Source organism: Heptranchias perlo, chromosome 19, assembly GCF_035084215.1.
Source record: "Heptranchias perlo isolate sHepPer1 chromosome 19, sHepPer1.hap1, whole genome shotgun sequence".
In the NCBI taxonomy this organism is placed as follows: Eukaryota; Metazoa; Chordata; class Chondrichthyes; order Hexanchiformes; family Hexanchidae; genus Heptranchias; species Heptranchias perlo.
Genome location: NC_090343.1, coordinates 27987317 through 28013743, shown reverse-complemented (window position 1 = coordinate 28013743; position 26427 = coordinate 27987317). Strand labels below are relative to the sequence as shown.

Sequence of the window (26427 nt, the reverse complement as noted above, 5' to 3'; positions counted from 1 at the left end):
TTAGCATTTTCAGTTTATTTGTATAATAATGCATGTCAAAAACATTCAAACTTCCTAATTATACATCATAATGTTCAGCATTGTTTACAGGAAAGTCACTTCTGTGGGCAATAAATAAATGTCAGTATGTGAATCCAGTGGAACTTTCGATTATCTGCCATAATAATGGGTGCTCACCCATTGGACAATGGTAACTGAAAGATCCCCTGCACTTAAGGCGGTGAGATTTTAGCTTCAGATTACTAATCAAAGTTATCAGCATGTGCAGATAACCCATGTTTTTCCATTTAAAAAAAAAAGCTATTATTGGGAAGGGAGGGGGGAGTGCTGACAGCCCAACTCCTGTTACTCTTCCAGATCAAAGCCCTGCCTCTCTCTGATCATCTATCAGCTACACAAAGTAAATTCTACCAGATTCTGGACATCTAGATTACTTATCCTCCTGGAGTATGAAAAATAAAAATAAAAATGCTCAGTTGCATTTTGGGTTATGTAAAAAGAAACCCCATATCCCAGAAAAAATCTTGCAGATAATCAAGAGGGTGGATAACAGGAATAGGAATAGTAGTGGCTTCACTATATTGAAAGCAAGAGAATGAACTATCTTCTCCCAATTATTGAGGCAGAAATTTTAACTTATAACAAGAAACATTTTTATTTTTTATATATCAAATGGAATGCATTACAACATAGATCACAGCTTCTTCAAACCCAAAGATGTTACTAATACATTTTTATACAAAATAAGGAAATAGAATGATTGACTACCAAAATACATTTCCAATTGCCATCCCATACCTTTGGATAAATACTTCCATAATAAAGGAATATTAGCACAGCAAAAAAAAAAATCTACATTTTAAAAATTTCTGCAGGAAAGTATTACTGTTCAGATATTTAGCCTCAATCCTTGTCCTGAGCCAACATTGAAAAAAAAGTGCCTTTTGCAGGAACTTATTGCAAATATTTAACAGTTGCAGCCAAATTTACTTGAACAGTCACAGATGTAAAAGATATATCATCTCCAACATTTATCAGTTACAAAGTCAGCAAAACAAAGAAACATCAGATAAAAGTGCACACAGCATCACTGGCTGCTTCCATCTAGTTCAGTGGTTCTCAAACTGTGGGGGTGTGGTGCTGAGAAAAGTAGAAGTTCCAGGCCTTTTCCCAACCTTTCATTTTACATATTACAACCATCCTGTTGCAGCCTTATATCACACAGGAAACCCCATTGCTTCCCAGAGGGATTAGTAGCATTTCCAGTCCAGCCATTCAGTGGACAATCAAAGCTTTCCTGGAAAATAGTCTTATCAGTTAGGATATCTCACGTCAACATTGCTTCCAGGTTGAAGCTGTTTAGTAAATATGTAGGATCTAAAATCACCAAGTTGTAACAGGTTAGAATTAGGATAATGTAATCTAAGTAAAACAAGCACTGGTCTTACTTGAGTGTAAAACCATTAAAAAAAATCCTTCCCCTCTCTTTTTTCCAATTTTCTCCCTCCCCTACCAATTGGCTCACTGGAGTATTGTTCTACAGGTGTCAAATGTGCTTTGGTACCTTGCTAAGTGACTGTTATTCATGAACGATCCATGGTAGGATTCTTGCAGGCTATCTGATTGTGGAGGACATCAGAGCCAAGCCCAATCTTGTTCTCACTCTGCATTCATGCATGCACACTTCAAAAACGGATTACTGTATAGCAATCAGGAGTCAGAATCTGGCTGATTTTTCTTCCCTAGCCCAGGAGTGCTGTGGTCATAGTGTTCCTTTCACTGCCCCAGCTGTGATTAGCTAACTGATCAAATCTAGCATCGAACATGAGTCTTTCCTGGTCTGCATGGTTCAGCTGCTCATTGGATAAACTCAGTCAGCCATCAGGAAGCTTCTTTTTTGCATTTAGTAAAAAAGCTGGAAGGCAGGAGGAAAGTTTTCTTTCTAAAACTGTTCAAGAATTATGAAGTCAATAGGCTTAATTGTTCCAATTAAATTATCAATGGGCAGAATGCAATATGTGCACTGAAGATACAGAAATGCACAAAATGAAAAGGAGACACCGATGCAGTGGGAAGTACTACTGGAGCATTATAGTGGTTATGCAATAGAAACGGATTTGCATCTGCTACAAATTATTGGGCATGAGAGGTTTTGACTATTTTCAAGTGGGGTATTCCCCGAGGAAGTCAGAGATCCACTGAACTAGTTGAACTACTATTCAGCAACTCTAATAAAACAGGATATTTAGCGCCCAGTCCAAGGTTTGAAAGGAGTGCTTTATGTGATATCCTTTTGCCTTGGTGGCCTGTGAATGTTCCTAATCACACATTTGACCATCCATTCAATCCCATCATTTACACCTTGTCTGGAGGAAGAAAAAAATGTTTTAGTCTAACAAAATCCGTAAGCTATCAAAAGGACAAAAGTGAGACATGTTCAATCAAGGCAGACTTCTGAAGAATCATTATAACTATAGAAAATTGGGACAAATTTTACAAGTATATGTTGTTAATTATTCTATTAAACAAATTTAAAAGAACCATTAACAGCTGATTTAAGCATATTCCTCTAAACTTGTGTGTTGACAAAATTGTTTGATACCTGACCTTTTTTGGGTATGGGGGATGGGGGAACAGAAAATACACATTTTGGTAAATGTAGTGGACATTTGTCTTAGTATTATTAAATGCTGCATCAATTCAATGTCCGGTTAGTTCTTCCCAGGACACTAATAAATTAGCATGCCATAGCAACTAGGGAGAAGCAGATAATAGATTTTTTTTTGGCTTGAGCCAAAATGTAACATTCATGAATGAACCCACAACATGCAATGTTAATGACAACACACCACGTGCACTACTACCATAAGTCCCTATCTCAGCCTCAATAAATTAGACCAAACACAAAGAAATAAGAACATAAGAAATAGGAGCAGGAGTAGGCCAATCGGCCCTTCGAGCCTGCTCCGCCATTCAATAAGATCATGGCTGATCTGATCCTAACCTCAAATCTAAATTCATGTCCAATTTCCTGCCCGCTCCCCGTAACCCCTAATTCCCTTTACTTCTAGGAAACTGTCTATTTCTGTTTTAAATTTATTTAATGATGTAGCTTCCACAGCTTCCTGGGGCAGCAAATTCCACAGACCTACTACCCTCTGAGTGAAGAAGTTTCTCCTCATCTCAGTTTTGAAAGAGCAGCCCCTTATTCTAAGATTATGCCCCCTAGTTCTAGTTTCACCCATCCTTGGGAACATCCTTACCGCATCCACCCGATCAAGCCCCTTCACAATCTTATATGTTTCAATAAGATCGCCTCTCATTCTTCTGACCTCCAATGAGTAGAGTCCCAATCTACTCAACCTCTCCTCATATGTCCACCCCCTCATCCCCGGGATTAGCTGAGTGAACCTTCTTTGTACTGCCTCGAGAGCAAGTATGTATTTTCTTAAGTATGGACACCAAAACTGTATGCAGTATTCCAAGTGCGGTCTCACCAATACCTTATATAACTGCAGCAATACCTCCCTGATGTATATTCTATCCCCCTAGCAATAAAAGCCAACATTCCGTTGGCCTTCTTGATCACCTGCTGCACCTGCATACTAACTTTTTGATTTTCTTGCACTGGGACCCCCAGATCCCTTTGTACTGCAGTACTTTCCAGTTTCTCGCCATTAAGATAATAACTTGCTCTCTGATTTTTCCTGCCATGCTCTCTGATTTTTCCTGCTCCGCCATTCAAACCACATACAAAATACCTTCTCTCTTACCCCAGCCAGTAATGGATCACATGCTTCCCTTTTTTTCCAATTTACCATCTGGCAATATGCTACAGGTTATTTCTCCCATTTTGTCTTTATAAGATCACAAAATAATTACAGATGAGGAAGGCCATCCGGCCTATCTTAGTTCAGCCACCCAGAAAGACCCTAAAGACCCCCCTTTGCAGCATCCAATTGCTTCTTAAATGATCGAGGGTTTTTGCCTACACTACTCTATTTGGAACTCCATTCCATATATTGATCACTCTGTGTGAAGAACTTCCTGATATCAGTCCTAAATTTGCTTTTTGCTAGTGTGAACCAGTGTTCTCTCGTCTTAGTCTTGCAATTCAGTTTAAAATAATTTTCTGGATTAACCTTTTCTGTCTCATTTACTATTAAGTCACTACACAGACACATCTGGTCAAGGCTGAAAAGTCCAAGTTTCTCCACTCTTTCCTCATAACTCAGACCCCCAACACTAAGGATCAGCCTTGTGGTTCAGCTCTACTCTGTCAATGTTTCAAGTTTTAAAACCATTCCTCAGGTCGGAGATATTACAGATGAACCAGTATCTGTTTACAGATTTCGAGCATCTGGAGTATTTTGATTTTTCTCAAAACAAAATATTTATTTTGTTGATTGCTGTTCTGCACTGGTCGGAAATAATGAGCGTTAAGTCTACAAGTCCCTTAGTCTATTTCAACTTCATCCTTAGCTAATTCAACACCATTCATGGAGTACTTGTGTCGCTCAGTTCTCCTGTCAATTTGCACTACTTTACATCTGTCTGCATTAAAATTAATTTGCAATTGTTCTGTACTTGCATATTTTGCCCATTTCATTTTGTAATTTTTGAGTTTACTCCCAATAATCAATTCCACTATGCTTCATGGGATTAAAGACTAATAGGCCTGTAGTTACCTGTGTTTGTTTTGTCATCTTTTTAAAAACTGGGTGCCATATTAGAATATTTTCAATTGACTGACGACATCTCAGTGTTCAATGACTCACAACGACCAGCTTCCCCCTCACTCAGGAATGTGTCTTCTCATGTCTAGCTAGTATTGTGAGTAGGCTTCTGTTCCTTCCTTCTCCACAAGTTCAATCACTAATCTGCTATATGTTCTCCCTGTACCCAATTCAAACAGTAATGTCTTATATACTCACTCTCCTTTTCTTTTCTTTTCTCCTCCTCCTCCCCTCCCCCCCCCCCCCCCCCCCACCACCAATCCAACCAGAGCCCTGCTGCAAGTGAAGATAATCATTACTTACCCATTAAGTGCTGAGCATGGTTGCACCAAGCAGTCTCTCTTCCCTATTTTTGGAGCACAATCACTAAAAGCTGTTTTTATGTCTCCAACTGAAAGGCAGGTCTACCAGTCACCGGAAAAAAAATGAAGCATTGTTAGAATAATTGGGCTCAAACTGTCACAAGGTGAGAAAATGGAGGGTAGTCATCCCAAACCATACAAAACAAAATCTATGCCATGCCAATGTCAATTCTACACTATGAAATAAACAGCAGTTTTGTTTGTAATGAGTAAATGTTACTGTTTGCAAAATACTTGATTGCATGCAATAGAGGAATAATTATTTTCATTAACAGATGTTTTAACGAATACTGAGCATGATACAAGTTTCTTTAAATTGTACAGTACAAGATGAAAAATAGCTTACTCACAAGAATGTTGCAGATCAATTTTGATATTTGTTTGAACATTTATTTGGTTTGTCTGAAAACCAGTATCAGAGGAGCCAAGCCATTTAATCAAATGCAAACATTCTATACAATTTATTCAAATGAACAGTGACTTGTTTATTGGCTTGTCTATCCATACACTTCCTTTCCCCTCTAATAAAGAATGATAGCTCCTTTGGTGCCCAGTGGGGCAGCACTAAGCCGTACAGACCAGAGTCTTCGGGTTTGATTCTTTGCCTGTGCTCAGTTAGCCAAGGCAGCATTTGTAGCCACAGGCTGGGGGGGGGGGGGGGGGGGGAAGAAATAAAACTGTGCTAAGATTCCTGTTCCTGATAGCTATCCAATGATCTCTGTGGGACGGTAATGTGCAAACATAAAGGCAAAAATAGCCTTTATGTCCTCAATGATTGAATAGCCTGCTGACACTTACTATCTAGGCTCATACTTGAAGAATTGCTACTTAGGCGAGAAGTCACAGAGCTGTCAATGCCCTTGGAACAGTACACCAGCAAAATAGAGTGCCTTGATGAGACAGCAGAAAATTGGAAAACAAAATGAAGACTGAATGAAGTTACACATAACTTCCCTTCATGAAGAATAGTCATTAGCATAAAGGGATAATGGAATTCTTTGTTCCAATATGCTAACCGCAATGTTAGAATATTCAATATAAAGAGAATGACTCCCCAAACTTCTCTGGAAAGATAGGCCGAGGGGGGTCTCTTCAAGTCTGCTAGTAATGCGGCACGTTTTAAGACAAACGTTCTCACCTAGGAAAATTGCATAGCATAAGAAAACTAAATAAGGGACAATAGGGATGAAAATTGCAAAAAAAATTACCTCAATGTCCTGTTTGTTAGCCAACACCAACAATGGAACCCCTTCAAGTACTTCACTAGTGATCATTTTTTCTGAGGAGGAACAAGGTTTACTAGTGTAATTAAACACCTCAGGCATACTTACAGCATCTTAAGAAAGAACTGGTATTTATATAGAGCCTCAATGTGTACTTAGAACATTCCAAAGCGCTTCAAATCATTACTGGAGCAATTAGAAAACAAATGACAAAACGCCATAAGAAGGAATCAATTCGTACATGCAGCATTTTGTTTAAGCCACAAGGACCGGGTGGTGCAATGGGTCAGCACGCAAGCCTTTCACTTCTGGGACCTGGGCATTAATTCAGCCTATAATGACAGGATGAAAAAAAATCTCCCTCTATCTGTAGCAAAGATTCTACGTGAAATCAGTTGGTGCAGACTAAGTGGGCAGGAGTACAGATTTAAAAAACTGCCCACCATTTTTAATAACTAGCAGTCTTGCTGAGAGAGCCATAAATGTCACATAGGTGCTGACATTAAGACAGAGTATATAAGAAATGCACTCTTATCTATGCTTCAGCTAACCTACATGATTAATGTTGACACATACAATGCAAAAAAAGTAGAAAAATGTTCCACTCCCCAGCACTGACCTTTCTCGCCTTGATGAGCAATCAGAAAACTATCCTGACCCAAGAACAGAATGGAGCAAGTCAGATGGGGGTCCAAATCCTGAATGAGTGATTTTCAAACACTGCACATTACCCTAATTCTCAACATTTGCAGAATGTCTTCAAAAATGTGCACTATATATGAATGGGAATAATATGGGAATAATATAGAAGACTTTAAAATTACTTTATTTACACTTGCTTGTGAATCAGAAATATTTAACAATACTTGATATCTTTTTGCGCTATACATACCAAAGGCTATTTTTGATTCAGATAATCTCTCTTCATCGGTTGAGTCAATGACATATATTACACCATGGGATTCTGCATAATACTAAAAAGAAAGAAGTTCATAATCTGTAGAGTTTAATGACAGTATACAGATAGAACATAATTGGTTTTGTAGCCACTGTAATGAATCTCCCATGGCATTGCTCAGAGGATGTGTTGTTTTATGCTATGTAGTGTACAATATATTGTCAAGGCCACTGCTTTACAATGTTCGCATAAATCAAATTCTGTTTTAGATTACAGAGTATTGTAGGGTGTCAGATATTTTTAGGCTCAATTGCTATGATTATGTGTGTATTTGTGTGGAAAACCATAAATCAATGCATTTGATTACTATTAAGTTACTTTAACTATGTAGTTAATTTTAAAATCAGTTTAAAAAAAATAATCCAGGAAATAGAAAATGATGATAGGAAAGATATTCCATGTTCCAAGTAAGTCGGAGGTAAGTTGATGGAACTACTTGTAGCAGCAATAGGGAGTTAGTTGACTGTACCAGTGATATTGTTGGGAGGGTAGTCATGGGGTTTGGGAGCAGACATCATGGGGTATGAGAACATAGAAGGGAAAAGAAAGGTCTGAGAGAACCAGAAGTGGGGTTGTGGGATGCCACTGACTAAACTGCAATAATGGGGGTTCCCACAGGGTGGATCAGCAGTGGGGCATGGGTCCTCAGCATACCAGCACAGGTGTTGGGGAGGAAAAGTACAGTTGGGGCAAGGGGGGGGATTTTCGTAAGAGGGCTCCTAAAGCAATGACTTAAGGATTCCTGTATTAGTTAAAATACAGGCAAGTAATTTAAATAGTAAAGATTTCCCCAGGTCACATCCTTTTAAGAAATCTTCTTCACTGTCCCTGCCTCTACTGTGACCGGACCCCAAACTTTCCTTGTGGACAAATGGTAATAGCCAGAGTGAAGGAATTTCTTTAAAGGTTTTCCCCTGCAACACCTACTGATTAACTTGCCAGCCTAGTTCATTTATAGGATCTAGAGCAGTCGACCCACCATAGTAGGTTGTAATTCTTCCCATTTGACTCCAGGTAATACAAGTCAGTGAACCGACGGATAAGGTGGTCCTGGTTGAGTATGCAACAGGAGACTTATTAATATTAATTGTGGTAAGTTGCATGGTTTAAATTAGTTAAACTCCAGCAGTACCATTACACATACTTGGGTATTCATCAACCTATACCTAAATTTTCTCGGCTTAGGTATGGGTGGGCATGACCCTATAGGGCGAAGATGTATACTCCACATCAGGCACGTGGAAACTTTACTTTAGTGGATTTCTCAGTAACATTTAGAAACTCCTCAGTGAGGTGATGAGTTTCTGGATTCCAGACATCCGGGTAATAAAAAAAGATTGCTTTGTTGTTCACAGCAGACAGGAGGCGTCATCTAACAAATACTCATCATGCAGTAATCCAACATAATTTAGTAGGGATCAAAGGTAAGATTGTGCTCCAGTACAATCCTCCTTTCATCTGAAGTCCTGATAACAAAGGAGACAGAATTTCACCTCATTAGCCCTACAGGAGAGGAAAATCCCCTTCGCTACTCCTTCCTGAAAATACTATCTACAAACCCATTGTCAAAGTAAATATAAATATGAATAGTACTGTTTAATATTCTACAACCACACAGAAAGCAATTTATTTAAAATGTTTTTTTAACCATGTTTCCAAGTTCAAATCTCACGTCTCTGCTGAGTTAGCTGATTTTAGCCATGGCAGCACGTGGGATGCTACAATTAGTGCGTGCTCCTAGGTTAGAAAATGGAGGAGAATAAACGGCCAGTGTTCTCACTTCGTTTTGCCATCCTTTGATCACAGTTGGAAAACGTATGCATGGATTTTGGTCAAGAACAGGATTAGACTTCTGCGATGCCCTTTATGTCAAAGAATCAATCACCCAATATCCACCGTCCCGAATCACCCAATATCCACCGTCCAAGCTTGAACATGAAAACACAATAAAACACTTTTCATAGAGTCATAGAGTCATACAGCACGGATAGAGGCCCTTCGGCCCATCGTGTCCGCGCCGGCCATCAGCCCTGTCTACTCTAATCCCATATTCCAGCATTTGGTCCGTAACCTTGTATGCTATGGCATTTCAAGTGCTCATCCAAATGCTTCTTGAATGTTGTGAGGGTGCCTGCCTCCACAACCCTTTCAGGCAGTGAGTTCCAGACTCCAACCACCCTCTGGGTGAAAAAGTTCTTTCTCAAATCCCCTCTAAACCTCCCGCCTTTTACCTTGAATCTATGTCCCCTTGTTATAGAACCCTCAACGAAGGGAAAAAGCTCCTTAGTATCCATCCTATCTGTGCCCCTCATAATTTTGTACACCTCAATCATGTCCCCCCTCAGCCTCCTCTGCTCCGAGGAAAACAAACCCAATCTTCCCAGTCTCTCTTCATAGCTGAAGCGCTCCAGCCCTGGTAACATCCTGGTGAATCTCCTCTGCACCCTCTCCAAAGCGATCACATCCTTCCTGTAGTGTGGCGACCAGAACTGCACACAGTACTCCAGCTGTGGCCTAACCAGTGTTTTATACAGCTCCATCATAACCTCCTTGCTCTTATATTCTATGCCTCGGCTAATAAAGGCAAGTATCCCATATGCCTTCTTTACCACCTTATCTACCTGTTCCGCCGCCTTCAGGGATCTGTGAACTTGCACACCAAGATCCCTCTGACCCTCTGTCTTGCCTAGGGTCCTCCCATTCATTGTGTATTCCCTTGCCTTGTTAGTCCCTCCAAAGTGCATCACCTCGCACTTTTCCGGGTTAAATTCCATTTGCCACTGTTCCGCCCATCTGACCAACCCATCTATATCGTCCTGCAGACTGAGGCTATCCTCCTCGCTATTTACCACCCTACCAATTTTTGTATCATCAGCGAACTTACTGATCATACCTTTTACATTCATATCCAAGTCATTAATGTAGACCACAAACAGCAAGGGACCCAGCACCGATCCCTGTGGTACCCCACTGGCCACAGGCTTCCAGTCACAAAAACAACCTTCGACCATCACCCTCTGCCTTCTGCCACTAAGCCAGTTTTGTATCCAAAGTGCCAAGGCACCCTGGATTCCATGGGCTCGTACCTTCTTGACCAGTCTCCTGTGGGGGACTTTATCGAAGGCCTTACTGAAATCCATGTATACCACATCCACTGCGTTACCCTCATCCACACGCCTAGTCACCCCCTCAAAAAATTCAATCAAATTAGTCAGACGATTCAATCAAATTAGTCATACTTTTGAACTTTACCTTTAAGTTTAAACTCTTATTTTAGATATTAAAAATTTCAATTTAGAGGGACAAATGATACCTGATTTGTAGAAATCTAATGGTCAGATAGCAGTCTCAGGGCAATGTACTCTGACCATAAAATAGCAACTATTGTGAGTTACACAGTGTTACACCTTTAACACTGAAAATACCTCTCTCAGCACCATCTACAGGAGGAACTAGTACCTGTAGAACTACGTGTTTTCAATGAAACGCACGCTGCATGTACCAAATTTAATATATAACTGGTCAATCTCCCAAGATATTGCACGTAAAGTCAGAGAATGTGGTCTTTATCTGTCCTGCTGTCTTCATGTTGCTGTTTCTTTCTCTCTCCCCATTTCTGCTCCTCTCCTGGTTTTTAAAAATGTTCTTCTGTCCTTTCAGATAGGAGGTGGTGGGTGGCATGGTGGAGAAAGGAGCCACCAACAGCTGCAGGCTATATTAAAACTGGAGTTGATGCAAAAATTTGACCCTCAATCGTTCCATTCCTCTCCCCTCCCTCAATCTCATGCTGCTCCCCACCCCTTTACTCCCATCATGTCCCCTACCCCTTCAACATCCCCATCCCACTATCTTCTCCCCATCCGATCACCCCTTCACTACCCTTTTGAACTACCTACTCAACTTATGTTTCCTGTAACCTATCTTCCCTTTGCTCCACTGTCGGTCATCTCACCCCTCAACCTTTCATACATCCCCTCCCACTCCTTTCTCCCAAGGGCAGGTGGAGAGAGGTCAGAGGTCCCCTCAACCTGTTTCTAACCTTCCCTCCAGACTGCAGAGTGATATAGTCTCACTATAAAATAGCAGTTATGGTGTCACACTGTATGATACCTTTAACATTGAAAAGGTCCATCAGAAATGCATGAAAATGCTCCCACATACTGAATGTAACCTAACTCGTTGATCCTGCAGTGTTGTACACAAGGACACACAGTGACGCCTTGTGTCCAAAATCTGCAACTGCATGCAAACCCAACCAGGTTTTTTTTTGTGTTAACTCTCAATATGTTACAATGGTGGTATTTGGACTGCCACAAAATGTTAGGTGGCACCAAAGAGTTTTCAATTGGTCCTGCAATTTTACATTTACAGCACTGCCTATTGGTGCAATACCTTTGGAATCTTGAACCCACTCACCATTTTTAATATAACTAGATAAATTGTAGTATTGCACATTTTCTTTTTTGGGTGATGATTCACCCCTTGCTGCCTCTGGCCCTACATTGCTGTGCTTGATAATGACCACAGTGTGCCCACCTGTGCACCGTTTGTCCTCCCCACTCCCAAAGCTGTTTTTCTTCAAATAAAAAAGTGTTTGTATGGACATTAGTTGGTGGATTGCCTCTGTAGGTCCCAGCCTCATGTTTCTCACTCCACTGAGTTTGACGGAGCCCCATATGGTCCAACCCGTTGACTGCATCAGTCCTGATTCAGAAGTGTTTCGATTTGAAAAAATAACATACAAATTTAGCTGTTTTGGGACAAAATGGGGCCAAAGAATCAATGGAGTATTTCCAACAGCAGGATGGGGAAAAGCATGCAGATCCAAGCCATTCTGAGCGTGAGGCACAGGACTGCAATCTTCAGGATGGCAAATTGGAACGGGTCAATTTGTGGTAATTAAATTTTTAACTAGTAGATCTCTCATGATGTTGATCATGGTGAGTCGGAGGTTTTATAAGAATAGGGGTATTATGCGTAGTAGTATTCCCAGGGGCACTGCTTTGTTAGCACTGTGGTAGCCCTAGAATCCTTTGGTACTGGGATGGGGGTCTCAAAGTCTAACAGTATCCCCATGAATACTGGAGCTGGACTTTCCAGGCAGATAATGGGATTGCTGGGAAAGGGTTTGTGGTCTCATGGTCTCAAGGTCTGGAAACACTAAGGGCAGGTATGGGTTTAGGGAGCACTAGGAAAGCAGTCTTGGAGTTCAGGAGCACTGGGAGGTGGGTAACGGGATCTAGTAGATGGGGAGGAAGAAGTGAGGTCCAGCAGGATATTGGAGGTTTTAGAGCATTGGGGAATTCTGGGATTTGGCTGTATGGAGGGGCGGGGGGAAGCAAGAGAGAGTAAGAACAGGGTCTAACACCTTTGTGGGTGAGGGGGCCAACGAGAATGGGACACAAACTGCTGTTGGCCTCTTTTCAACAATCAGGCCCCAATCCTCGCTTCAGGTACCTCCATCACCACTTTCCCCATCATCAGCCAATTCCTATCTTAAATTCTTGGAACACAAGAACATCAAGTGGAAATATTCTGCTTGTTAAAATGAATGGACAGAAAATTATGGGCTGGGGTGTGCAATTTCCTGATATGCACTCCTGGTGTGAGCCAGGAGTGCACTATTAGTGAGTATGCCAGCTTACACATTTTTTAAGAATAAAGCTTTTATAAACATACAACAATTGCCTCAATTTTTTTTTCAGTATAAAAAAATCATTTAGTCTCAAAAATGGATCAGGAGAGTTTGTAAACTGAATATATACAACCAAAAATGATGATTAACAAAACAAATTCTCTATATGCTTTCATTTCTAACCAGCAACGTTAGCTCCACAGCCCCTGAAATCTTGTTGCTTATAAGATCAAACAAAGCTCAGGAAACTTCACGATTACCAACTATTGCCCCTTCCTCAACTGATGAATTAGTACTCTTCCACGTTGAACACGACTTGGAGGAAATACTGAAGGAAACAAAGACATAGAATGTACTCTGCGTGGGGGGACTTCAATATCCACCATGTATAGCTCAGTTTTACCACCACTGACAGAGTTCAGAAGGTCATAGCTGCCAGACTGGTTATCAGGCGAGAAGGAACTAACAGGGGAGTAACCTACTTGACCTCATCCTTACCAACCTACTACTGCTGTCACATCTATCCACAATAGCACTGGCAGGAGTGACCACTGCAGACAAGATAGACTTCACACTGAGGACACCTTCCATTGTGTAGTGTGACACTACCACTGTGTGAGACAGACTAAGGACAGTTCTAACAGCCCAAAGTTGGGCATGCATAAGGTGCTATGGACCACCTACAGCAATGTAGACGTAAGGCATACTTGGACAATTTTCCATATTGTCGGGTTAATGCCAGTGTCATACCTACACTGGAATAGCTTGGCTAGGGGAGCAACTAGTTCTGCTGCGCAGGTCTTCAGCACTGCAGCCGGGATGTTGTCAGAGCCTATAGCCATTGCTGTGTCCAATGCACTTAGCCACCGTCTTAATGGTGAACCAAATTAGCTGGACATTGGCTTTTATGAAGGTGAGTGCCTTGGGAGAGAGCCAAGTGGGATCATCACTTGGCACTTCGCTGACGACAAACACTTCAGCCTAATTTCTTGGTCAAATGCTGGACTCCACCACAGTTGATGACAATGTTCATGGAGCCTCCTCCTTCCATTAGTTGCTCAATTATTCACCACCATTTTAGAGTGGATGTAGTAGTCTACAGAGCTTTGCTCTGATCCATTGTTTGTGGGACCGCTTGGTCTTCACAAGGATGTTGGCTGAAAGAAATGACCGTGTATGACCATGTCAGACTACTGCTTGATTAATCTGTGGGATAACTCCCCCAACTTGGGCAGGTGAGAAGAATTTTATAGGCAGATGGGCTGGGATTGCCCGAGTCCTGTCCTGATCCAATGTCCACGTTATTGCTAATAGGTCTGTCCGATATATCTCTCATTCTGTTTTTTGTAGCAATTGTTTTACAACTGAGTGGCTTGTTAGGCCACTTCAGAGGGCATTAAGAGTCTGGGACTGGAGTCACGTGTAGGCAGACTGGGTAAGGGTGGCAGGTCCCTTCCCTGAAGGACAGTAGTGCACCAGTTGGGTTTTTAGGATAATCAAGCAGCTTTCATGGTAATTTTTCTGATTTATTGCACACAGTTTGAACGTATGCCATCTGCATGCATTATCCGTCCAGTACCCTACACATGTGACTACCATCTTCCTCTAGTAATTTAGCTGCTGTAGTGAGCATTCTGATTAGTCGTGTTCGTAGTTTGTCACGTCGACATGTACACTCCCTCCTCCTCCTCCTCCTCCTCCTCCTCCTCCTGTTGAAGCTTGATTTGCACCCAGGCATGTTATAGGACAGTTACAATTCACTGTGCTACCAAGCTACTCTCCTTGCACCAAACAAATACATACTTTTGTCGTTTTGTGACTTAGAATTATTGCAGCACACCTCTAACCCAGCTAGCCCCTCCAGATCAGCTGGAAAGACTAGCTCAATAATGAATTATTCTGAGAAAAGAACCACCTAGAATCTAACCTAAATCTACCCTTGCATAACTGGTAGGAGTGACCCCTAACCCTCCCCAACCTATTCAGTTGAAACAGCTGGTTTACACAAACACAATCTAGTCTCTTCAACACCTTAGAAACCTTGATTAAATCACTCCGAAGTCTATGCTTTTCTAAAGTATAGAGGCCCAGCTCGTTGAGCCTATCTGGGCAACTAAGACGCTTTAAACTGGGAATCAATCTTGTGGCCTTCCTTTGAACCCTTTCCAAAGCCTCAATATCATGTGGGGAGACCAGAAGTGAACACAGTATTCTAACTGAGGCTTATCCAAGGTCTTAACTAGGACAAAATGGTATGCTTTGTTTTACAGTGAATCGTCCTGTAAATACACTCTAGCACCCTATTTGCATTAGCTATAGTTTCACAGCATTGGTCATGAATCTTTAGAGACTGATGCACTAAAACGCAGATCTTTCTTTCAACACTGGCTTCAATTCTTTTCCCCGATGAGTGTATGTATGTTCAGCATTTGACCTGCCCACATGCATAACACTGCACTTTTCTCAGTTAAACATCATTTGCCAATAACAGCCCAATCCCGCAGTGCATCCAGATCTGCTTGTAGTAGTTGAGCATCCTCTACAGTCCTAACTTTTGCACATATCTTGGTATCGTCTGAAAACTTGTAGATCATTCCCCCAACACCTACATCTAGATCATTAATGAAAACAGAAAATAGCAACGGTCCTAATACCGAGCCCATTGCATCTGACTGTGAGCAGTTAGTGGAACAGGGACAGATTACATAGGAGTGGCAACCATACAAATTCAAAATGATTGTTCTAATGTGGAAGGACGAGTGTAACAAAATTTAATACTTTGATCCTACTGATGGTAGGATCATAGTATTAGATTATTTCACCAAAGCTTCCCCTTCTCATTGGCTTTGTGGGTAAAGGCATCATATGGTGTAGCACTAAACCGTACAGAACATAAGGTCCTGAATTAGCAGATCTCAGCAAAGCCAACTGTAGGGACATTATACTTGTCTCCAGACTAGTGAATGAAAATTCAGACAGGGTTTCTGCTCCTGAGGATTCCAGTGGCCCCTGCTAGAATGCATCTGCATGTGGGTGTTGGGTGAGAACAGAATAAATTTTAGATTGTGATGACCTCCATGATTGGATTCTGCCAGCACTCAACATCTAGGCTCCTACAAAGAATGGTCACTCGAGAGGACTACTGGATGGCCATTGGTGGCTGCAGAACAGTTTCTCAATAATAATCAGAACAGGGGAGCAAACTGGCAAAAAGGAAAGTGACTATTCCCCTTATAAGTAAATTGTGGTACGGTGATTTGAATACTGACTGCTTTCTAATCAGTTTATCGATTTTCTGATGCAAGCAGAACATTTATTGGCAAAGTTTTAGATCAGAGTCAACAATACCTTATCCCATAATGACTGGAGTTCTTCCTGTCCTCCAAGATCCCAGAACATTAGACGTGCTGATCCAACATCAATGGTGCCAACTACAAAAAAAGAGCAAAATTAAATTTTAAAGATTTATAGCAGTGAGCGAGCATGAAGCAGTGAGAACTGAAATGAACATACTATTGTGGCTTAAATAAAAATAGAAAATGCTGGAAGTACTCAGCAGGTTAGGTAGCATCCGTGGAGAAAGAAACAGAGTTAACGTTTCAGGTCAATGACCTTTCATCAGAACTGGAAGTAAAGATTTAACAATTTTAAAGCAAGTAGGGAGCCAGGGAAAGGGGGCTGAGAAGGAGAGGAGAGGAGAGGAGAGGAAAGAACAAAAGGGAAGGTCTGTGATAGGGTAGAGGGCAGGAATGATCAAATGACAAAAGGGATGATGGTGCAAGGCAAAGGGGGTGGTAACAGGACAAGAAACAAAAGATGGGTCTAGAGGAGCTGTGAACAACAACAGCAGAACCATTAGCAGCAGTTGCTGTTTGGGGAAAAAATGGGAGCAGTGGTTATGATCTGAAGTTATTGAAGTCAATGTTGAGTCTGGAAGGTTGTAAAGTGCATAATCAAAAAATTAGGTGCTGTTCCTCAAGCTTCCGTTGAGCTACATTGGAACAGTGTAAGAGGCAGAGGACAGAGAGGTCAGAGTGGGATGGAGAATTAAAATGGCAAGCGACCGGCAGGTCAGGGTCACACTTGTGGACTGAGCAGAGGATGCAGCAAAGTGATCACCTAATCTGCGTTTGGTCTTCCCAATGTAGAGGAGACTGCATCATAAGCAGCGAATACAGTATAATAAATTGAAAGAAGTACAAGTAAATTGATGATTCACCTAGAAGGAGTGTTTGGGGCCCTGGACGGTGGGAAGGGAGGAGGTGAATGGGCAGGTGTTGCATCTCCTGCGCTTGCAGGGGAAGGTGCCGTAGGAAGGAGAACAGGTGTTGGGGGTGATGGAAGAGTGGACCAGGGTGTCGCAGAGGGAACAGTCCCTTTGGAATGCTGAAAGGGGAGAGGTGAAGATACATTTGGTGGTGGCATCGCACTAGAGGTGGCGGAAAATGATCTGTTGAATGTGGAGGCTGGCGAGGTGGAAGTCGAGGACAAGGGGGACCCTATCGTGGTTCTGGAAGGGAAGGGGTGAGAGCAGGAGTGCGGGAAATGGGGCAGACATAATCGGGGGCCCTGTCAACCACAGTGGAGGGGAATCCTTGGTTGAGGAAAAAGGAAGGCATATCCAAAGCACAGGTGTGGAAGATGGCATCGTCAGAACAGATGCGACGCAGAAACTGGGAGAATAGAGTCCTTACAGGAAGTGGGGTGAGAGGAAGCATAATCAAGGTAGCTGTGGGAGTCGGTGGGCTTATAGTAGACATTGGGTAACAGCCCAGCCCCAGAAATGAACATAGAGAAGTTGAGGAAGGGAAGAGTTGGAGATGGACCATGTGAAGGCGAGGGAGGGGTGGAAATTGGAAGCAAAAGTGATGACATTTTCCAGTTCGGGGCGAAAGCAGGAAGTGGTACCGATACACTCATCAATATACTGGAAAAAGAGGTGAGGGAGGGGACCTAAGTAGGACTGGAATAAAGAATCTTCCAGGTATCCCACAAAAAGGAAGGCATAGCTTGGACCCATACGGTTTCCCAAAACGACACCTTTTATTTGGAAGTGAGTGGAGTCAAAGGAGAAGTTGTTCAACATAAGAACAAGTTCAGTCAGGTGGAGAAGGGTGGTGGTGGATGGGGGCTGGTTGGGCCTCCGTCCGAGGAAAAAGCGGAGGGCCCGCAGATCATCCTGGTAGGGGATGGAGGTGTAGAGTGACTGGACATCCATGGTGAAAAGGAGACCGACAGGGCCAGGAAACTGGAAACTTTTAAAAGCGGCAGAAGGCGTCGGAAGAGTCGCGGACGTAGGTCGGAAGAGACTGGACATGGGGAGACAAAATAGACGAGATAGGAAGAAATAAGTTCCATGGAGCAAGAACAGGCTGAAACGATGGGTAATCCTGTTTGTGGATCTTGGGAAGGAGGTAGAAGCGGGTTGTGCAGGGTTGGGGGACTATGAGTTTGGAGGTTGGTGGGGGGGGGGGGGGGGGGGGGGCGCGGTGGGGTTGGAGCAGTGGAGATCACCAGAGATGAGGTCAGTGATGGTCTGGGAAACGATGGCTTGATGTTCGGTGGTGGGGTCATGGTCCAGGGGGAGGTAGGAGGTGGTGGTGAGTTGGTGTTCAGCCTCTAGCGTTTTCTGTTTTTATTTCAGATTTCTAGCATCCGCAATATTTTCCTTTTACACTATTGTGGCCGACTACTGCACTTACTGAAAATAGATTTGCAAACTGAAATAATTAGCAGGAGGGACACAACACTTTATAAATGACACAATGCTTTGCCAACCATCAGGCATCATCACACTATCAAAATATCACACTACAACATCTTTTGTCAGTTTTTGGACAAGATCGGTCAGCTTACAAATTTCAAAATACATAAATGCGCACAAAAGACTTTTACAAATTAATAAAAATCAGGTTTTAACTACAGGTGAAAAAGACTTCAAGAAGCGTTAGCTTAAATACTGCAGCAACAGCTGTGTGAAAATCACACAGCAAACTAAACACCTTTTGTTCAGAGTAAAGTCTGCTAAATATAACATATAACAGACACTAGAATCATTTAAAGCTCATTCTGTTAATGGTGTCACCTCAGTTTTAGTAGTAATTAAAATTAAATTCTGAAGATTTCTAATAGCGAATAGAATTTCCAGGAAACTATTGGCTCTGCTTATGCTTATGGAGAAACTGATTCAGCTTTATTACATTTTGCTTTGATGGATCTGGAGGGCTAACGATGCGTTAGATGTCATTTTGAAAACATTTCAGATGAGAATTGGAGGTAAACGTCAGGCCATTCTCAGAATTTCTATGCAATCACATGCATGGGGGGACCTTAAAGATCCTGTACATAGACCCTACCATTGATGAATCCCAGCCTTTCAGGGTCTGGTTGGTATATCTTCACATTCCACTTGGGTTGAGATTATGGAACACAGCCTAAATGAAGAGAATCACAGTCTCCACCTCAACTTCAGGAAATGGTTCCCTTTCCTTTATTATGTCACAGAGTGGAGGATAGGTGAAGGAGGGGGAAGGGAGAAATATCCTAGTTTGATGTAGATACGATTCCCCTTTAGTTATTCCCTTGTCAGGGATGGAGGTGACACCTGTTTTAACTCCCTTGACCAAACTTCCTATTCCTTGTGTTTCTTAATTTGCTGTACTTCTGTCCTGCCTGTCCCTCCCCAGTAGTACAGGGGCTTTAATAGCAATTGTAACTTTTTTTCCTTGTGATGATAGAAAAAGGGGAGAGCGGAGTCCTTTCAGGTTGTTCCTTCAGTTTCCTACAGCTTTACTTATGCCTGCTGTGTTCTCACTATTTATTCTTCAAGAGTGGTCCAGATCGGAGATATTTCAATGTCTAGATATTTGTACCGTAACTAATCATTGCTAATTGTTAAAGACTTCATTGTTTTACAGTTTGGATTTGTGGATTTGTCATTTACTTTTAATTAGCTTTTTGGAACATTATTGTTGTTTTATTCCTGTATAGCTTTTGGAAAAAAGCTATATTTGATGTATAGATTTCTGACCTTTAAAAGCCTATATGGCCCATCCAAAATCCTATGCTATACGCTTCAAAGCTCAAATACATATCTAACGTGGCCACAATGCATTAATACCAACATGTAGATACGTTCTGGAAAAACATTACCACACGCACACACACCCTAAAAACTTACTGTTTAAGCCAACTGTAGTAGTGATCTTCGATAAATTCATTCCCTTATAGTTTCTGTTGAACTTAGTTTTTGTCTGCTCCAGAAAGGTCTGGACATGTTGGTCAAGCAACAAGAAGTAAAAACAAAATTACATCACAATGAAACTCAAAGACCACAACACAAAAACACTTCCAATTTCTTTCTCCATCATGTTTGCTCATAACTAAGCCACATGAATAGCTGATGAATTTGACAATAGTACACACAGCAGTGAATCTTCAGAATATTTTTATACATTTGACAATATTTTACATTCTTGGTTCTAATTTTGTTAGTACGTATATCACACAAATATACACATACACAAATCAGAAAACAAATGAGATATGGCATTCCCAAACTGTGCCTGTTATGAACACATACTGAATCCATAAGATCATTCTCTATCCTTCATTATACTTTTAAGGCCAGAAACAATATACAGTTTACTCCTTGTAATTAAAAGTCAGTTCATTTGAATTATCTTCTAGTTCAATTTATTAAGCACTGCATTCCCACTTTGCTGCGTTTACATTGATTAATTTGAATTATTAGATAATTCAATTATTTAGTGCAAAAAAAACTTTGAATTATCAGGAGTAGATTGTATCTGATAATGTTCCCCAACTCTTACAATTTAGAATTTTGGCTATTTTACTCTTTCAGTTAGAGAGCTGAGGTATAACATTTCCCATTAAATGTTGTACAACTAGAGGGCCCAAGGCACCCACTGTGACATTATCCTATCTAAAATACATTACTGGAACAAGATCCAAAAGGTGGGCTGCAAACCTCTTGCCCGATGGTAAAGAATGAACTTAACAAGTTGAACTTCTCAACAAAAAGAGAACTTTTATTTGTGAGGTTACGGTTCTCTTTTTGAAATTCTTCTCTCCTTTCTCCAAGAGGTCAAGAAGACTACATGCTCCCAAGCATCCACCAAGGCTACTCCAAGGGGCCAGTTCTACTGTAAGGCCAGTACCTACAAAGTACAATACGGGGTCAGCTGATTTCAGTTATACTGCCAACTTCCACATCCCTCTAAACAAAAGACAATAGAGCTCTGATTATACATGGTTATACACAGACTCCGAGCTCCTCTCACACCTTACAAATGCTGGTTAAATTTTAATGTTACAAAAAATGAACACAACTTGAAGAACTCAATGGTATGAAAGGAAAGAAAAAGGATGAAAACCACATTCCACCACAGACAAAAATGTACCACTTTTAACCACACACAGAATACTGTGAAGAGTTCCAGTCTCCATATTATAAAAAGGATATAGGAGACACTGGAGAAGGTGCAAAAAAGATTTACTAGGATAATACCAGAATTGAGAGTTTATACCGATCAGGAAAGACTGAACAGGCTGGGGTTCTTTTCTCTAGAAACGACAAGACTGAGGGGTGACCTGATAGAGGTCTTTAAGATTATGGAAGTGTTTGATAGGGTAGACATACAGAAGATGTTTCCACTTGTGGGGGAGACCAGAACTAGGAGCCAATAAATATAAGAAAGTCACTAATAAATCCAATAGGGAATTCAGGAGAAACTCCTTTACCCAGAGAGTGGTTAGAATGTGGAACTCGCAACCACAAGGAGTAGTTGAAGCGACTAGCATAGATCATTTAAGGAGAAGCTAGATAAACACAAGGGAGAAAGAAATAGAAGGATATGCTGATAGGGTTAGATGGAGTAGGCTCGTGTGGAGCATAAACAACGGCATGGACCTGTTGGGCCGAATAGCCTGTTTCTCTGCTCTACATAACCAATGACCTCTTCACAGAGGAGGTGTTATGATGGGGGGTAGAGGGTAAGGAAGGGTGTGCGCATGCACGCATGAGAGAGAGAGAGAGAGAGAGCTAAAGAAGTGAGACAAATTACTATATTAACTAGTCACAAAGTTCATTACAGTGATGGTAAACCAAATGCCCTAAATATCAGCTTACAGTTTTGCCTGCATTGTCCAATCCCAGGATCAGAACGCAATATTCATCCTTCTGGAACATGTACTTCCACAGGCCGGACAGTAATGTATACATTCTGCAAAATAAATGTATTTCATATATTTCCATTACAAATAAAAATGTCAAAGCTATACTCACAATATTACAGCAATGTTGCAGACAAGCTCAGACTTTGGAGACAATGCTATATAAATAAAGTGGCACGAGTGCTTTCTGTGGAAAACACCTCTGCTGGCATGGCTTATACTGCTCAACAGCTTTAACAAGAAAAAGGCAATTGTGATAAATCCAGGGATACTGCAACTACATTGCAGCTACCAGTCCCAGACTGCTAATGTGGAGGACAATGCACATTTCAGTAGACCAGAATCATACTGCTGGCTGCAGCTTGCATAGGTCAACTACAAAAGGAGCCCTGCCCACGTATACCTCAATGCAAGTACAAAACTCTGCTGCTCAGGTGGTTAATTTTTATTTTAGGAGAGAGCGGGTGGACTGTTTTTTTCGTAACGTTAAAAAGATTCTATTCAAATTTTTAAAAAAGTTCACAAGAGGTCCCACAGAGCCTGTCGCTTTCTACCAGACTGCAACAATACAAACATGAAACTGAGAGAGACTATCTTGTGGGTGAGAGTTTCACATTACTTTGCTTTAATGCATTTGGGAATCAGTTTGGAATGGAACTCCCTAGTTATAGTCACTTTTGTCACTTAAAACATAAGAAATTTTAATTGCAACCTATTATTTGGAAGATCAGAATCATACCCCCTATTCATCAAGTCATTCCATTTAAGCAAAACTTCCAACAACTAATCTGAATTTAAAAAAATATTTTGCCACTTTACTGCCCCTCTCTTCCACCCCACAATCCTATTAAAAAAAAATTCCCACTGCAGCCACCTGGGGCACCCACTCCACCCCCCACTCCCCACACACTAGCTGCAAACCTTGCTCAATGGTTTGTGTCACCTCCCCTTACTGGCTTTATCAGTCTGGTTCTAGTCCTGCTGCTTCCGCCACTCACTCCCACCTCCACCCCACTAAACAACGTACCCTCACTGCAGTCAACTGTGACCCTTTCTCTCTCCTCCCCCTCCCAAAGCTGCTCTTTCCTTCAGCCTTGATCATGGCCCTTTCTCCCAATATGACCACATCAACAGGTACCATTGGCCAAGGACTAAAGTGTTACTTTAGCAAATGAGCACCATCTGCTCAGACAAATGTAATAAAGTTTATGCAAAGTCTGGGTAACAAATGAGGCAGTCACAACAGTAGCAGTGATAAGAAAGTGCTTAAAGGGAGAGAGTCTGCACCTAGGAGTTGAACAAAAGTACTTGTATCCCGTACAGAAGAATCTTAGCTTGCATAGTTCCCAAACACAGAGATAGCATCATTGTGATTGTTATAGTCTGTTATTTTAGGTAAGGTTGCCTCAAGGCAGAATATGACATATAGTGACATCATGCCTTAATCCAAATTATATTTGGAGATAAGGTGCTTTATTTGGCTAATATCACCCCTGATCCAATTATTCCCCAGACTGTATCCCCACTTGAGCTAAGGATTCCATTTAGTCTTGACTAGCCGCATGCAATGCCAATAAAAGCGACTAATGGTGCATAAAATTGTATTCCACAACTCTAAATAATGTGCCTTGTCTGTACACAAGTCTGAGTTTCCAAGCACATAAATAAGATACAGAGTATAAGGGTTTAATTCTTAGTATTTAGAAAGTTAAGAACAGCCCCAAACCTATAAAACTTGCCCAGCTGTCAATCTTCTCTGGTGTTAGCAGTTTAATGGAAGCTGTGGGGTATAAAAGTGACAACGATAATTCAACAATCTTCACTGCTTTTTCCATACTCCAAAATGATTACTTTCGATACAATAATCGCCTTTTCATTAACAGTAACACTTGCTAAAAGGGACTCCTACCTTTACACCGTTCTATCCATTTAAAAGCGCCTCTAATCTGCGTCACATGCCAAATTGTGGAAGCGACCCCCGAGTTACATTTAATCTGGGTGCAACCAGTGATTACACCGGATGTACAACGGCCCCTTTGTCTTCTGGGAGTGGTAGTTTTCGTGGTCCAGCCTTCTGAAAGCAGGCCCAGCATTAAAACTACAATATCCATGCTGCTTCGCGCCAGCACGTGGAGGCGAATGCGCACATGCGCAGAACGAACCCGTCGCCATTTTCAAATTAATTTTGTGACGTTGCAGGCTGCGCAGTGCGGAAATTGCATGACGTCACAGTGTGTCCATGCCCCTTTTGCTGATCTGAAGTTGCAATTAGACTCCAGCAACTCTGGCTGATCACAAATGGTGCCAACTTGCAACAAGTGGTATGAGAGCAGCATCTGAAGAATGTGGCTTCAATATAATAAGCCAAGCAAAATAAACGATTAAATAAATCCACTGAGTTTATCTGAATTTTTTAAAACTGGTATTTAAATAATATTTTAAAATTCACATACATACAAAGAAAAACTTGCATTCAGAATGACAGCTTATCACATCCTCAGGACATCCCAAAGTGCTTCACAGCCAATGGATTACTTTTGAAGTGCAGTTAGTGTTGTTTTGAAGGCAAACCCACAGCAGACAATTTGCACACAGCAAGGTCCCATTGCAGTAAATCAATGAATGGCCAGACAATCCGTTTTTGGTGGTGTTGGTTAAAGGTGAAATGTTGGTCAGGAGAGCTCCCTGCTCTCCTTTGAATAGTGCCATGGGATCTTTTACGTCGCCTGAGGAGACAGATGTGGCTTAAAATCTCATTTGAGAAAAATAAATTATATTAACACATACAAGTTTTCAATAACAATAATGGAAACATTGCATGGGTACAGTAGTGTATCGGTCATGTTACTGGACTCGTAATCCAGAGAAGGTGAGTTCAAATCCCACCATGGCAGTTTGAAAATTTAAATCTTGTTTTAAAAATCTGCAAATAAAGAATCACAAGAATAAAACTGGACGGGCCATTCAGCTGTGACCTAGGCATGGATTCATATGATGAAGGCACACCCAGCCTAGTCGACCTTGCAAAGTTCTCTTCGCTATTTAAATCTAAGAATCTATGAAATAGGAGCAGGAGTAGGCCATCAGGCCCCTCGAGCCTGCTCCGCCATTCAATAAGATCATGGCTGATCTTCGTCCTCGACTTCACTTTCCTGCCCTATCCCCATATCCCTTGATTAACCTCAGTGTCCAAATATCCATCGATCTCAGTCTTGAATATACTCAACGACTGAGCATCCACAGCCCTCTGGGGTAGAGAATTTCAAAGATTCACAACCCTCTGAGTGACTAAATTTTTCCTCATCTCGGTCCAAAATGGTCGACCCCTTATCTTGAGACTATGATCCCTAGTTCTAGACTCGCCAGCCAGGGAAACAGCCTCTGAGCATCTACCCTGTCAAGCCATCTAAGAATTTTATACGTTTCAATGAGATAATTTCTCATTCTTCTAAACTCCAGAGAATATAGGCCCATTCTAATCAATCTTTACTCATAGGACAACCCTCTCATCCCAGAAATCAATCCAGTGAACTTTCATTGCACCCCCTCGAAGGCAAGTATATCCTTCTTTAGGTAAGGAGACCAAAAGTGTACACAGTACTCCAGGTGTGGTTTCACTAGATCCCTATATAATTGCAGGAAGACCTCCTTACTCTTATACCCGAACCCACGTGCAATAAAGGCTAACATACCATTTGCCTTCCTAATTGCTTGCTGTACATGCATGTTAACTTTCTGTGATTCGTGTACAAGGACACCCAAATCCCTCTGCATACTAACATTTCTTAGTCTCTCAACTTTTAAAAAATATTCTGCTTTTCTATTCTTCCTACCGAAGTGAATAATTTCACATTTCTCCACATTATACTCCATCTGCCACCTTCTTGCCCACGCACTTAACCTGTCTATATCCCTTTGCAGCCTCTTTGCGTCCTCCTCACAGATTACTTTCCATCTAGCTTTCTGTCATCAGCAAACTTGGATACATTACACTTGGTCCCCTCATCTAAAGTCAATCCTTTAGTTGTATTGTTTCTGCTATGCTGATTGCTCTATAATCTCTCTTTATTTGGTTCTTATGTTTTGGGCAGAAGGCCAAGTGTTAGCATTTGTCAGTAGTAGCCTTCTCACCTGAGTCAGAAAGTTGTGGGTTCAAGCATCACATAATCTGGACTAACACTTCAGTGCAGTATTGAGGGAATGCTATATTGTCAGAGGTGCCATCTTTCAAATGAGATGTTAAAGTGAGTCCCTATCTGACTATTCAGGTGAATATAAATGATTCTATAGCATTATTCAAAGAGCAGAGGAGTTCTTC

The 26427-nt window shown here is 41.4% G+C and overlaps 1 protein-coding gene across 4 annotated transcripts; it reads right to left on the bottom strand.

Annotated features, from left to right (window-relative positions):
• Window positions 1-24121, bottom strand: arfrp1 (ADP-ribosylation factor related protein 1). 4 transcript variants are annotated; one of them, XM_068000554.1, is made up of 9 exons: window positions 24019-24121; window positions 23836-23889; window positions 22066-22159; window positions 20095-20182; window positions 16263-16345; window positions 7214-7295; window positions 6307-6377; window positions 5040-5140; window positions 1-2366 (listed from the first exon to the last, which is right to left on the bottom strand). In XM_068000554.1, the coding sequence occupies exons 3-9, from the start codon at window positions 22156-22158 to the stop codon at window positions 2279-2281; spliced, it is 606 nt and encodes a 201-aa protein (XP_067856655.1). In that variant the 5' UTR covers window position 22159; window positions 23836-23889; window positions 24019-24121; the 3' UTR covers window positions 1-2278. The 4 variants fall into 4 exon arrangements, with proteins under 4 accessions (XP_067856655.1, XP_067856656.1, XP_067856658.1 ...); XM_068000555.1 differs by lacking the exon at window positions 23836-23889; XM_068000557.1 differs by lacking the exons at window positions 23836-23889; window positions 24019-24121 and adding an exon at window positions 20905-21094 and having other exon boundaries at window positions 22066-22152.
• Window positions 24122-26427: the final 2306 nt, after the last annotated feature.

Excerpts from the sequence above, each read along its gene's own strand:
- arfrp1 (XM_068000554.1), bottom strand. The coding sequence starts at position 22,158 with ATGTATACATTACTGTCCGGCCTGTGGAAGTACATGTTCCAGAAGGAT. Across the intron at positions 16,346-20,094 it reads TACTACAGTTGGCTTAAACA|TTGGCACCATTGATGTTGGA; the intron begins GTAAGTTTTTAG and ends CTTTTTTTGTAG. Across the intron at positions 7,296-16,262 it reads TCCAGTCATTATGGGATAAG|TATTATGCAGAATCCCATGG; the intron begins GTATTGTTGACT and ends CTTTCTTTTTAG.